Source organism: Ovis aries, chromosome 3 (assembly GCF_016772045.2).
Source record: "Ovis aries strain OAR_USU_Benz2616 breed Rambouillet chromosome 3, ARS-UI_Ramb_v3.0, whole genome shotgun sequence".
NCBI classification, from domain to species: domain Eukaryota; kingdom Metazoa; phylum Chordata; class Mammalia; order Artiodactyla; family Bovidae; genus Ovis; species Ovis aries.
The window spans coordinates 104,007,902-104,022,810 of NC_056056.1; the positions used below are offsets into that span (position 1 = coordinate 104,007,902).

General features: G+C 50.8%; 1 protein-coding gene across 2 annotated transcripts in view; it reads right to left on the minus strand.

Moving 5' to 3' along the window:
- Positions 1-14,909, minus strand: part of NCAPH (non-SMC condensin I complex subunit H) — a 31,387-nt gene that overhangs the window by 6,337 nt on the left and 10,141 nt on the right. For both annotated transcript variants that reach the window (XM_012173847.5, XM_060413975.1), the window contains exons 7-12: positions 8,385-8,574; positions 6,954-7,045; positions 5,972-6,177; positions 2,105-2,253; positions 1,483-1,586; positions 1,054-1,176 (exon numbers count right to left, since the gene is read on the minus strand). In XM_012173847.5, coding sequence (XP_012029237.1) covers positions 1,054-1,176; positions 1,483-1,586; positions 2,105-2,253; positions 5,972-6,177; positions 6,954-7,045; positions 8,385-8,574 — 864 coding nt within the window. The remainder of the gene's footprint in view (positions 1-1,053; positions 1,177-1,482; positions 1,587-2,104; positions 2,254-5,971; positions 6,178-6,953; positions 7,046-8,384; positions 8,575-14,909) is intronic.

A 14,909-nucleotide genomic window follows, 5' to 3' on the forward strand; every position in this document is an offset into this window, starting at 1 on the left:
TGGCTGAGGCCGGGTCAGTTTGGTGGGGTGTCCCACTGCCTTCCTTCCGGCCCCCCGCAGCCTGGCTCTGCCCCTGCACCTCAGGGCTGTTTCCTGACTCGAGCAAGCAGCTGCTGCATCTGACACTGGCCGTGGCCGTGGCTGCCTCTGCAACTCTGTCTCTCCTCCTGCATTTTTTAAACTGAGGTGTAACTGACATATAACATTATATTCATTCTTTCTGCATTTTTAAGCACTTCTGTTAACTGAACAGTATTGATCAGAAAGAAAATGGCCAGTGTTAAATTATAGAAACAGAATGCGCAATGTGAGTGAATTCAGGGAACTGTATATGTCTCATTAAGACTGTGGCGAGACAGGTAAAATAAGGCAGAGGAAACTGTCAACTGTTTGTAGACTTGACACCAAAGACGAAAGCAACCAGGACTGCAAATGAGCAGAGGGTCCGGGTGAAGGGGACTGAGCACGACCCACTGCCCGGCTACCCAGCCACAGGGGTGCAGGCTCGCTGCTTAGCATCACCGGGGGCCACGGGCAAGTGCAGCGAACAGCGGCTGCAGTGCACACCGGCGGGGCCAGAGCGCTCATCTGAGCAGGCATGGAAGGAGTGCGGGCAGGCTGTGCAGCACTGGGCGCCCGAGGACTGGCAGCTGCACCCCCCCACATCACAGGAGGCTCGGGTGTATGGCGTGATCGCGGGGAGGCTGTGAGCGCTGGAGAGCACACCTGGCTTCTGAATCCACAACTCTAATCAGAATCGAAGAATCAAGGAATAGCCAACGCCGCGTAAAGCCTGGACAAAGCGCTGCTCATCCCTCTTCCCCGTGAGGAGGTGGGCCAGAGTGTCCGGAGGTCATCTGTCCTGCAAGCGTTACCCTCCAGCTCTGCCCTCCCCACACCATCTCCTGGCAACTGCCCTGCGCTCAGACGAGCCCCTCCTCACACTCTCCTCCTCAGAGGCACCAATGGTCACACTACCGGCCAGTGATACCTCCGACGCTAAGAAGGGGCGCAACGACAGCATGACCTCAGGGAACCAAAGAGCAGCTTTACCCTGGTGCCTGGTTTGAGATGCAGCTGGACCAGATTTTCAGTCTCATACTGGAAATCTGTAGGAAGAGTAGTGGCTCTCCAATTCTGGTTCTCCAAAGTGAACTTGGTCAGAACAGTAACAGCCTATTGATTTTAAAGAAAAAGAAAAGCAGTTTTTATGCATCTTTAATAAAAATGGTCTATATACATACAACTGCAACCGTCTTCCCCCTTCTGTATAAAGGAGTGATTCTGCGAGACATTATTCATAGTGAGTCTCTCTGCCACTGAGTCTGGGACCATTTCAATTCCTTCGGGGACTGAGGGAGAATGAAACTATCCATTTACTCCAAGAGTTAAATTTACACTGAATTCTTAAACACAGATGAAAGGGGAAGAGGAGTGCAAAGAATCTGTGAAAGCACAAAGGATAGTGAATCTGGCACAAACCTTTGTTTTTTTAAAATGTACATCAAAGTCAATATCATCGTCAAAGTCAATCTTAAAGTCCTTTGAGCTCTTCTTTCTGTGCTCTGATTGTGAAGCGGTGTCACCTGCAGAAATGAGGTCAGATGTCAGCACTGCTCACCCCTCTGGCCCGTTCGTTTACCCATCCTGCGACTCCACTTGACAGCCTTACTGACCGCGAGAGTGCATCTGTGTCAGTGTCAGAACAGCACTAGGAAGGCAAATCTCATACCTAGTCTACCCTTACGATCCGTTTCTGCTGAGAAAACTCAATGAAAGGTATGCTAATTAATCACTTCTTTTCAGAGGGAGAATGCAGAACACACAATGCTGGCATAGCCCTTCAGGGGGCTGCAGCGTGCCGCCCGTGCAGTAACTCACACCTCCAGACCCTTCCCACGTAGAGGCTTCAGTCTTAACTGACCCCTCATCCCGGGCCAGGTCAACTGACTGTCCAACCAGGAGGCTGCTAATCTTGTGTATTTCCTACAGCTTGTTGGGAGGTACAAGACTGTGATGAGCATTTCCCCTTCCTGAGCTGACAGGCTGCCTGGCTGCTTATCTGCACTCTCTCTTCTTAACAGCTCTGTCTAGAAGTACGTACGTTTGTGTCGAGGTCTAAAGCGCCAGTGATCCGGGCCAGCCCACATCGACATGGTGCGGGGGCTGAAGTAGGAGTACTCTCCAGGTTTCATGGACAGAAGGGGACACAAGGTCCAAATGTCTCCGTCCCCGAGGGGAATCACTTCGTCTCTGCAATGCATAGAGCCGTTCTTATACGCAGTCATGTGTGTCGATGTAGACAATACAAGCGTGCATTTACACGAAAAGCAGAATGCGACCCAGCTGAAGACACTACTTTCCCACAAATGAGCAGCACTGCGAAGAGTGAGTCCAACATACATACGTCGCTAGTAATCCTCTAGTTTACTCAGCCCGGGCTTTGCTTCTCTTCATTTGTCACAACACGATCATATCTATGCAAGTACTTCAGACGTTTCAAAGTGCTTCATAAAACGCAAGTTTCCCCACTTGAGAGTTGAGAAAACAGAGAGAAGCTGAGCTTTTGTATGAGACTGCATGGCCAGCAAAATGCCAGAGCTGGGGACTGGACACCATTCCCTGAACGCCAGCCTCAGGGCCTTTCCACACACAAGGCTTCCTGCCACGTGACATGATCGTCACGTTTCTTCTTCACCATCTTTCCATAAACGAGGGCTCCGCTAACACTGCTGTAGTTCCTACCGAAAGTGAAAACAACTGATTTATGTCTCCCACGTGACTGGGGGACGATAACCTATCCGTTAAACCATCTAGCTTGTATTTCTTGCTGTGTATGAAGGGTCTAACTGGCCCGTCCAGCATGGCAGTTTTGGATTGGTGTTTTGCCCTTTCTGCAAGGTAACTAAAACGTGTCGGGTAGGTTTCACCTACAGGCCCCGCCAGGTCAGAAAGCCTGTTAGCGCTGCTGTACTGCCCTCTAAAGGTAAAGACAATGACGACCTTTTCACCTGTACTGAGCCATACCTATAAATCCCCTTTATATCAAACCTTATGGTATAAGATAAGAGCTTTAAAAGGACTTTGCTTTCATCTATGGAATCTTTTTTAAACTGTACCTGTACATTTAAGGTGTAATGGAAACAATTTTTAAAATTAAAATATACTAAAAAATCCCCACGTCTAGTCTGTAAGTGCCTTCCTATGTTAAATAATAACTGCACTGCATGCACTCTGCTGTATTTTCCCGGGCGAGAGAGAAGGTGGCTTTCGGAGTATCCCCACTCAAATTCTCGGGTACTCGTCTGTCAAAATGCTGGCAGCTAAGCTGGCAGTTTGTTGGGAACTTAGAGGCAAAGCTATAAAGAGTTTGGCTCCTATCTTCTGAGAGTCGGGCTTCTGAGGGCCAGGACTGGACTGAGGCCCTGGAGACTTTTAATCATTCTTCAATACAATACAGTGCTATGTGGCAGGCCCCCGACTCCCCAGCTCAGCAGCCAGCCCAATCCAGTCTGCCCTCCGTCAGGCTTCTCTCATCCCCTCTGGAGGAAGTGTTTATTCCTCCTACCCCCACCCAGCCCACCGCAACCACAGTCCTTCCTTCAATTCGGCACCAGCTCAGTCGTGCTGCACGAACACCTGCAGGTTGAAGTCTCCTCTCTCTCAGCTGTCTCCTAGCACCTCAGCCAGCATGCAGCAGCAGGCCTCAGGCTTGCGAGCACAGAGCAGGCTGCGGTCTGGGCTGGACCACGGGCGAGGCCTCTAACCACAGTGAGCGCCTGCACCCAGGAGATCAGAGAGCGCACACAGCCCGCCGCTGCAGAAGATGGAGGGCAACTGAGCCGCCCTAGGTCACCAAGCGCTTTCTCAGTCACGTCCTTACTAATGTATGATGTGCACGGCGGTCAAAGGGCTGCCATCCAGGGGCCAGTAGCACAGGGCTTCCTGCAAGCACTGGTGTTTATAATCAGGCATCGCTCCACCCCACCTTGAACTAGAGAAGCTCTTAAAGGCCTTGCAGTTCAGTACAGCGTTGTCAGCCCTGCGTACAGCACAAGCTCCAGCAGCTCTGGGAAAGTCACGAGGCATTCCTGGCCCCAGATACTCCTGAGTTAGCGCCCCGGGGTGGAGCCTTCCACCCAGAGGTCATCACACATGGCCAGACTGGTCGAGGGTGCTGGGTAACTCCCAGCTCCACCCTTATTCACCCTCTCTGAGCCTGTTTCCTCACCTGTAAAATGGAGTAACAGGACCTATAGGGTTCTTGTAAGGATTAAGACATTATTTTTATATACTATATAAATTGTGCGGAATTTGCAGGTAAAGAACCCGGCAGAGTTTCTGGCACAATCAGACTCATCAGGAGCTCAGGAAACATCAGATACTACAGTACTATTATCATCAGGCCCCAATCACTCACTTCACAGGTGAGAAAACAAAGGCCCCAAAGATGAGGATGCTTGCCCCACATCTCCAGCCATCCACGGCAGGGTCGGGCCTAGTTCAGTCACACACTTGCTGAGCTCCCAGGAAAGGCCAGCACCAGACCAGGGGCAGGCATTTCAAGGCAGACGAGACCCTGGACTAGGACCTAAGCCCTGTGTCCCTAATGCAGGCACTCGGCAGGACGGAGTCTAAACTTTTATTCTGTCCAACTGGGGAGAGAAATGGAGACAATTGTTCAAGATGTGTTCAAAATAACCATCTACGGGTTATACGGTTATAACAACGGAAGTGACAAAAACCCTCGCTACCTCAGTTCCCCAGATGCCACCTCACTGTTTACAAAAAGTGACAGCTCTTCTCTGACATTTGAAAATGACATTAAAAGGGCCCATCCCACCAACCTGCCCACCATCGCTCACTTCTCAGAAGACAGGATGGGAACAGGGACAAAACCACAGGCTGGTAATACACACACCAAGAGAGGTGGTTTCTAAAGGGTCTGGGGGGTGGAGGTAATTTTTCCTTTAAGTCCACAAAGCCCCCTGACTTCTACTCAGATTTGAAGAGGCACTGTTGATCTAATCATTCCCCACGTGGGCAAACAAAGGGAGTCAAGAAAGCACTCTCAGCCTGGACACACTCAGCAAGGTTCTTGAAGGAATTTTGTCTTGGTGGGAAATTACGCTGGACAGCTTCTACAGTTTCACCCACACTGAACCAGCTGGGCTGTCCCAGACCCCAGAGTTGCCAAGCTGCTGCTGTGGGCACAGGGCCATCAGAAGGTCTGTCTGTTCTAGTCTCGTGGAATCTGGTATACCCAGGCCCATTCAAGACCGTTAGAGGCCCTCACACAGCAGGACTGTGGGATCCTGCTCCCAGATCACACTCAAAATTAACGTAACCTAACCTACTAAGTACACATAATAAAGATTAAGGAAGTTCAGATGTCCCTACCATGCTTACTAGAGTAATCAAAACTCTTAATTATCAGAGACCAATTCTACCATCTCCTCAACCTCACATGCTCAATTTTACCTGCTGCCTTAGTTTTCCTTACTTTGCTCACCCCCAGTCTACCAATCTGATAACTAACTCTGCTCAGACCCCTCTGCCCTTTAGGTGGGGCCCACGTTTTCTCAGTAATCAATACGTAAGCCTGTTTTCTGCCTATAACTGAGATGGAGTGATTCAGCCAAAAGCCAGACCATGTCCAGGGTCTTGAAAGGGAGCACGGTCCGTGCTACCAAAACGGAAGTGGTGATGACTGCCGCCGCTGAAGGAGCTACTCTAGCCCAGCTTTTTATGTCGCAGTCGCATGCTTATCGACTCCTGCAACGCCAGGCTTATGACCAGTAAGTGGCTGAGCCGATATTCAGAGGCAGACTGCTTCCATGAGTCAGAATGGCTCAGCCTGTGTAACAAGACACGCCAGCCCAGCAGACCACAGAGACGAAATCGGACTGTCCCAGCAGGACATCTGGGAGAACTGCTATGGGAACGCTTCCCGCGGCCCTGAGCGCCTTACTGGCAGCTTTGAACCTGGCAGGGCTCCTTCCAGCTCCGGAGCATGGTGCGATCCCCAGCGGCGGTCTGGTCTGCCTCATCATTGGCATCGAAGTCATCCTCCAAGGGCCCGTTGGGGAAGTCCTCGCAGTCACTGTCCTCCACCTCGGCATCGAGATCGAACACCTGATCGTTCTTCTTAAACTTGTCCACCAGGGCCGACACTGACTGCAAGAGACAGAGAGCTCCCCAGTCCCGCACACGCCCATCACCACCCCGCCACTGCAGGGAGACCTGCCCCACTGGAGGTGCCTTCCGCCCCACGCCCGCCTCCCCGGAGCCAGCGTTCTCTCAACAGCAGAGCGCTGAGGAAGTTTATATTGTGCGGCACAGGATGGAGCTGGGTTGTCATCGGGCGCGTTTTGTAAAACACAAAACCAGAATCTGCATCCTTTAACCCCATGTTTAAACAGTTTTCCATGGAGACCATTTATTTTGGAGGTTGTAGTAAGTAGACTAGAGGGGGTCAGGCTAAAAATAGAGGAAAACTTCACACATGACAATTTCTCAGGAAACTCTGTGCCAAGGGACTGAACTCTGAAGAGCAGGAAATTCCTTGCGCTTGACAGCAGCCTAAGAGACCAGAGGCCACTGGGACAGCCATGTTTCAGAGTAAATCTGTTAAGACTGTGCACCCAGGAATGGAAGGACTGCCTTCCCCTGGGGGGCAGACAGGAAGAAACATGAAGCTGATCCCCACACGCTACTCCAGCTGCCTAACGGGCCTGCAGAGGGCAGCGCGCAGCCCACTCCCAGCCCTGCCCCAGTGTTCAGTCCCTGCAGAGGAGCCACAGCAAATGCTTCCTGTGCTACTGCCGGCTGAAGAGAGATGGTGCCACAGGCGTGGTTCCCAGCGGGCAGAACTCCTCTCAGGGCATCTCACTGAAACCACGAGCTGCTGGAGAAGTGCCCAGGGCCCTCAGAAGCCCAGAAATTGACCCCACCTCGTTATGTGCTTCACTGTCCCATTTAGTGAACTGGAAGCCGGCCAAGGAAGGGCAGATTTGGCGATCTTCTGCACACTGCTGCAGGGCCGCTGGGAGGACAGGAAGATCACAAAGAAGGATCAGAACAGGCTGGAGACATGCCTCAGCCCCTGGAGATGACAGAGCAGCCCTGTGGAGGGGGAGGCGCGGCCACCTCCCGTCCTCGGAGAGAGGCTGGCCGGCCGCCCACCTGTGTGCTGACTGCTCTCCCAGGAGAGGACGTGTGCTCAGGCACACACCGGTGCCAGAGGTAGGCTCCACACTGGTGTTCCAGGAATCGGGGAAAACACCAGAGCAGAAGCCTGAAGCACAGACTTTTTGATTCTGAAATGGACTCTGTGTCCCATGCTGGAGCTGGGAAACCAAAAACCCATCCTTAAAGCGTACTAACTGCACAGACAATTGTGCAACGTCACTTATTTTAGCCCCAAAATAAACTAGATATGGGCTTCCCTGGTGGCTCAGTGGTAAGGAATCTGCCTGCAACGCAGGAGACGTGGGTTTGATCCCTGGGTCGGGAAGACCCCTGGAGAAGGGAATGGCTACCCATTCCAGTACTCTTGCCTGGAAAATTCCATGAACAGAGAAGCCTGACAGGCTGCAGTCCGTGGGGTCCCAAAGGAGTTGAACATGACTGAGCGACTAAACAACAACCAGACCAGGTACAGATTACCCTCACAGGATTAGAGCCTCATTTGCGTGCACACCCCTGGACAACTGTTAGTACTAAACAGTAATTCTTAGCAAATTCTAGACAAGGACAGGAGGAGGACGGGCACCATAATATCGGTGTGGTCCTGCAGAGGGGAGGATAAATTCCATGTACCACAAAACTGTCCCACGCCAGTGCCTGGCCTTCACACTGCCTACCACGTCCTCAGAGGGTCCCCCAGCAGTGGCAGGGGACAGGCTGGATGGGCGGCAGGGGGCGGTGGAAATCACTGGCAAGCCAGTGTAAGGGACTGCCAGCAGGACAGGTCTGCTCTCAGACCACCGTGGCGGACTCTGAAGACAGTTCACACAGCCCTTTTCCCCTCAGGGCCCCCTGGGTTGATAACAAGTGCACACAAGGCCTCTGGCGCAACTAGTCTCTTAGAGCCCCTTTCCCCAGTCCAAACTCCCACCCTCCAGAGAACCAGCTGCCCACAGCGCACAGAAGGCCTTAGGACACATAACCATGAGCACTGGCTACTACTGTGCAAGACTCCACACTGCAGCGAGGCTAAAAGTGAGTTTCTCCTGGAAAAAAAAAAGCCCACTTTGTCTTTCCAGAGGAAACTTCTGGGTAAATAAGCAACACAAGAGCACAGCGGGTTTGCTAGCCATGGTTATATACAGATACCTCTCTGATGACTGAACTGCTCTGGTAAGAGGCTGCACTGGACTCACCTTTTAAGTCGGTCATTTCCACCCAGCCCAAATCCGGCAGCTCGGGAGGCTCCCCGCTGGAGAGGGTCTGGATGTCAGCAGGGAAGAGCAGCTTGCTCCTGTAGTCTGGGCAGTGGAGGGTGGAGAGAAACACGCCTGCTGTGCTGCACTCGTCAAACGAGGCTGCCGTCTTCTGGAACATGGGGTCGACCTGAGTGCAGAAACAGAGGGGACCCCCAGGGTTACGGGACACAGCCAAAGGAAACAGGAAACCCCATTCACTGGACCCTGCTCGTTCACAGCTGCATCTACGGGATCAAAATGTCTCTGCACCTGATCAACTGACCAGGTAAAAGCCCACCTGCTTCAAAGGGCTGTGCGCGCTCAAGGGAGAAAGGCACACAGTAAGTGGTGACAAGCTGACACCACGCCAGCGTGCTTGCCTACAGTAGTCCTGGACAGGGACCTTCTGCTGGTCTCTCCACAGTCAGGTGTGGGCCCTGTGAAGATTTTATTTATTTGGCTGTGCTGGGTCCTCAATGCTGCACGCAGGCTTCTCATTGCAGTGGTTTCTCTTATTCTGGAGCGTGGGCTCTAGGTGAGCAGGCTTCAGTGGTGGTGACTGGAGAGCTCCAGAGCACTGGCTCAGCAGTCACGGCGCACGGGCTCAGCTGCCCCGCGGCATACAGGATCTTCCCGGACTGGGGATCGAACTCACGTCCCCTGCATTGACAGGCACACTCTCAACCCCTGGGTCACAAGGGACGCCCCTCCACCGCCCCTTTTTGAACATCTATCTCTAGTAGAATGCTATCACAACAAATTCCGCTGACTTATAAAAAGTTTGTGTGAGGGATTCACAGAATCCCATCAATCCTCTGAACAATATTTTCAAAGATGTGGAAGAAAGAACCCAAGCAAGAGATCCAGGCAAAGGACAGGCAGTCATCAGGGGAGAGGAGGTCAGAAGACCCCCCAAGGCTGAGGTCAGGGTGCAGGAGGGGCATAACCATGTGTCATCAAGCCCCACAGCAGAATGGGGCAGGGAGGACAGGGCCAGGCACAGGCACACAGGCATGCCTGGCCAGAGGGCAGGAGCGCCTCCGACTCTCCAGGAGGCCAGTGACAGGGAAGAGGCCAGGTACTGGGTTCACAGGTCTTCCTGACGGCTTAGGACAAGGCTACTCTGCAGAGAGGGCCCTTAATTATAAGGGTGGACATGGCTCTCCGGCTCTCTACTGGCCCCCTCAGCCCTGAGCCCAACCTCACCAGAACTGAGATTCTGCTCTCACTTCCTGATAAGCGAGTCCCAGGACAGCACACGTGGCACCTCTGCGTCCTGCCTCCTCACCCCTCACCCAGTCAGTACAAGGCTTGGTGGGCTTTCCTGGTGGGCCTGTCTCTACCACCTACCTCTTCCTTCCCACCCTCATTGCCATTAATATAACCCCTGCCTGAGTTAACCCTTGTCTCTGCTCTCTCCTATTCCTTATCCTAAAAATACCAGAGGTGCTACTCCCATGCCCTTCCTCAAAGGCTCACCACAGCAATGGGTTTCCTCCTGGATCCCACACCTCCAAGGTCTTCAGCAGGTAGTTACCGAAACTCAGCATTTCAAAGAGTCAACACGAAATCTGCACATCGACCCACATTAACAGCTGAAAACACTAAGACAACTTTCCTCCCTTTTGCCTAGAATTAGATCCCATCAGTGTAAGAACAATGGTTCTTTCACGTGAATTAGATTGGACTTACATCTCTGAGTGACTGACTGGATGGGAAAATGAATCGCTGCCGGCTGTGCAGTCTGGAGAAAGGGACTCTTTGAAATAAGGGTCCTAGCAGGGGAGAGAAGCAGTAAAAACAGGCCTTGGTGGACAGCAGACTGCAGGATGAAGTCTAGAGTCATTTCAGGAGTAAATCCTCCCCTCTAGTCCAACTTGGACACTGTCCAGCTGCTGAAGGAACCAGAACGTTCTCTGCTTTGTGACCTCTGCTTGTGCTTCTGCCCGGAGTCCCCTTCCTGTCACCACCTGGCAAACACCTACCCATCCTTCATGGCCCAAGTCAAACCTCACCTCTTCCGAAACCTCTGACCTCCATCCACTCTGGTCTCCTGAGTAGGAGCCTTGACCTTCCTCACACACTCTGTTTGTGCTGTCCTGGCCTGAAGAACTGGAACTTAAGCAGGCTGGACCCCCGTGGCAGCAAGAATTCTGCACACAGGAGAATTCTGTCCAAACCAGATCAGCTCACACGCAAACAAGGGTTCTCAGTTGGTCCAGACCCACCCACAGAACATCTGCCTCCCCATCTTCTGCCACCATCCGGAGAATGTGGGTTCAATAAACTGGAAGTTCCGTTGACACTTCAAATTTTAGGTTTGTGTGCATCCCCTCCTCCTCCTGTATTTTCCATTCTTTCAGTTATTACAAGTTTGCTGAAGGTAACAGAGTGAAAAAGGCTTTCCGGTGTGGGGGAGCTCGGTGTTTCTTCAACACCCTGTCGATTCACTCGCATAAACAGACCACAGCCCGACAGCTGCGGCTTGCAGGGAGCAGCACTGCTCGCTCCTGTGCTCTCTCTAGGACAATGGAGAGGCCAGTGTGCGTGTCCTCAGCCTCCCCAGAATCGGGTTCAGCTGGGAACAAAGAAGGTGGTCGGAAAAGAGAATGTCCAGCCATGCCGCTGAGCATTTCTGTGTAGAAGCAGAAGCACGAGCAAGAATGACGGTGAGGGACTTCCCTGGTGGTCAGTGGTTAAGAATCCACTGCCAATACTGGGGACACCAGTTCCATCCCTGGTCCAGGAAGATCTCAAGGAGACCCAAAGTGTTGACTGGCCATCAGACTATGTTTCCCGAGCCCCTCCACTCAACACCCTCCTGGACGAGTCTCTCCTACCCAGTTCTCTCCTCCAATCTCCAGCACGCTCCTCTATGCTCGCTGTCAGCAGAAGACCTGGCTCACTTCACTGACGGGGGCAGGAGTGGGTGGACGGGGAGACACAGCCAGAGGAGAATACCCAGAAGGTGCCCACGTGCACACACTCAAGCCCCACTGCGCATCAGCCTCTGTGCTCCTCTGCCAAGCCCCATCCAAGCTGTCCACCCCTTGACCTCTTCACCCACTCAAACACCACCCTAGCATTTATCCTCCCTTTCTGCATCATCAATAACTCCCTCTCCACTAGATGGGTGCCATCAACAAGTAAACACGCTGCTAATTCTCCCATTTTTTTAAGAAAGGGTAATTTTCACAGAATTAGAACACATAAAATTTGTACGGAAACACAAAAGACCCTGAATAGCCAGAATGATCCTGAGAAATAACGGAGCTAGAGGACCCGTGCTCCCAGAGTACACTACAAAACTACAGTAAGCAAGACACTATGGTACTGGCACAAAATACAGACCCATAGGGACTTCACAGGTAGGCCGGTGGTTAAGAATCTGCCTGCCGACGCAGGGGACATGGGTTCAACCCCTGGTCTGGGAAGATTCCACAGGCCACGGAGCTACTGAGCCTGCAAGCCACAACTACTGAAGCCGATGGGCCCCAGAGCCCACGCACAGCAGCGAGCTGCAGTGAGAACCCACGCGCTGCACCTGGAGCAGCTGCCTCTCGCCACCAACTAGAGAAAGCCCACGCTCCACTGTCTGACCCACTGCAGCCAAAAGTAAAAGAAGTAAGACTAAAAAAGAAAGAGACAAGACACAGAGATCAATGGAACATGATAAAAAGCCCAGAAAGGCACGCATGCACTTATGGTCAATTCATCTATGACAAAGGAAGCAAGAACCAACAATGAGAAGAAGACAGCCTCTTTAACAAATGGTGCTGGGAAAACTGGACAGCTACATACAAAAGGATGAAGTCAGAACACTCTAACACCATACACAGAGATAAACAAAATGGACTGAAGACCTAGGCGTGAGACTGGAAACCATGAAACTCCTAGAAGAAAACATAGGCAGACACTCTTTCATATAAATCATAACATTATTTTTTGGATCTGTCTCCTAAGACAAAGGAAACAAAAGCAAAAATAAACAAATGAGACCCAGTTAAACTTAAAAGCTTTGCACAGCGAAGGAAACCACTGACAAAATGAAGAGACGATCTACTGAATGGGAGGAAATAACTGCAAATGATACGACTGATAAGGGGTTAAAATCCAAAATCTATAAATAGCTCATACAACTCAATAATCAAAAAACCACAAGACTTAATCAAAAACTATGCGGAAGATGTAAACAGACATTTTCCCAGAGAAGACACCCAGATGCCGAGCAGACACATGAAGAGGTGTGCAACACTGCCAACCATCAGAGAGATGCAAGTCCAAACAGTGAAGCATCACCTCTCACCCGTCAGGGTTGCTGCCACCGGAAAGACCACAAACAACAGATGCTCTGTGGAGAGACGGAGACCCTTGCATATGGCTGGTGAGACTGTAGGGCCATTAGCAGCCACTGTGGAGAACAGTATAGAGGTTCCTCATAGAACTGAAAACCGAACTACCACATAATCCAGTAACTCCACTCCTGGGTATACGTCTGAAGACAATGAAAACGCTGACTTGAAAAGATAGATGCATGCATCTCAGTGTTCACAGTGGCATTACTTACAGTCGCTGAGATATGGAAGCACCTTAAGCATCCATCAACAGATGAACGGATAAAGAGAGGCTGTGTGTGTGTGTATGCACGTGTGTATAAACACATTTACTCACACACACATACACACAATGGAATACTACTCAGCCATTAACAAAAAAAAAGATGACCCGCCATTTGCAGCAACACGGCTGGACCTGGAGGTCATTACGCTTAGTGAAATAGGCCAGACAAAGACAAATACTGTGTTAGCACTTATATATGGAATCTGAAAAATGAAACAAAGCATGCACATAACAAAATAGAAACAGACTCAAAGATATAGTGAACAGACGAGTGTTTCCCAGTGGAGAGGAGGGAGGGACACGAGAGGTGGAGGACCAAGCGGTACAAAATGCTACGCACAAAATAAATGAGCCAAAAGAACACAACGCCCAGCACAAGGAACAGCCAACATTGCACAGCAACTTTAAAGTGTAACCTGCGAAAATCCTGAATCACTGTGTTGTACACTCAAAACTAATACAACACTGTAAATAAATTATACCTGAAAGATAGTTTTTAAAAATTAAAAAAGAATATATTCTGCAAATATTCCCATGTCAATACATCCTACATCACCGTTTAGGAAAGAAAAGAAAAAAAACCCACACAAACTCTGGACCTTACTTTCCCTGCATTTGCCGTGCTATTACTCTGCCCCAATTTACGGCAAAACTCTTCCAAAAAACTGCCTCTCTCCCCACTTGTTTTCCTCTCCCAATTTTTTACGAAAAAATTTTCAGACCTACAAGGATGTTGAAGTAGTCGTAAGAATCTCTGTTTAACTTTCACCTAAATTCCTCAACAGGTGACCTTTTTCACATTTCCTTTCTCCCTGTCCCCTGACCAACAGAATCTTCTTGAAAGTGAGTATTACAAGACTCTGGCTCTCTGCCAGTTATTAAACTATTGCCACTCAGCTCCAACCCTACCACCTATGCTCTGCCCCGTGATGCTGGGTCAGAGGCCACATCTCAGTTGTGTCAGCAGCTCCCTACTGGGCTCCACCGAAAGGAGGCACTAGACGGAGGCGGCAGGGCTGGGAGGAGGAGAGGAACCGCTTCTCTCGGCAGGACTCCCGTTCCTGGGGGTGTCAGCTAGCAGTGATGCCCCGCCCCAGCAGCAGCAGGCCCACCTGTGGCAGCAGCCGAACTTCGCCTGAGCTTTCTACTGACACTCACGGGACCAACCTTATCCAGAGCCAGTAAGAGACACCGGCACCAGCAGGGACGCCCTCCTCAGAGGTCTGGGTCCTGAGCCCCAGGCCCCTCCTTCAAACTCAGCCAAGGAGTTCCTCTTCCTTGGAGGCCTGAGCTGCACCTCCCCAGGGCCCCTTCTCCGAGCTCACCAAGGCCTAAGGTCGCCACATCTGACACAGTTGGCCATTTCCTCCTCCTTGAAACTCTACTTCAATTCCACACTCTCCTAGTTTCCCCCAGCCACTGGGCGCTTCTTAGTCAGCTTTCTGAACTCTTAAGACAGGGGCACCCCAGAGCCCTGGTCCTTTCTCCAAGTCCACTTGCTCCCCTGGTGATCAACTCCACTCTCGGGACATTAATCACCAGTTACTAGCGTTGCAGGTAAGAGAAATAACTGAGCCCATTGTTGGTGGGAGAGTAAATTGATGCAACCATTTCTGAGGGCAACAGAAATTCCACGTCTCAGAATTTTTTTTACAAATATACTCCCAGAAGAATGAAAATATGTACAAGAATGTTCACTGAAATTGTTTTCAATAACAAATTTTTAAAAAATTTAACGCAAAATTTTTTTAAAAATTTGTAGCAACATCTGTTTGCTTTAAATTTATTGCTAATTTAAAAAGAAGCCTCTGGAATCATTCCTTTAAGCAGATTCCTTGGATTTGCTATATCGGGTAAGGTTGT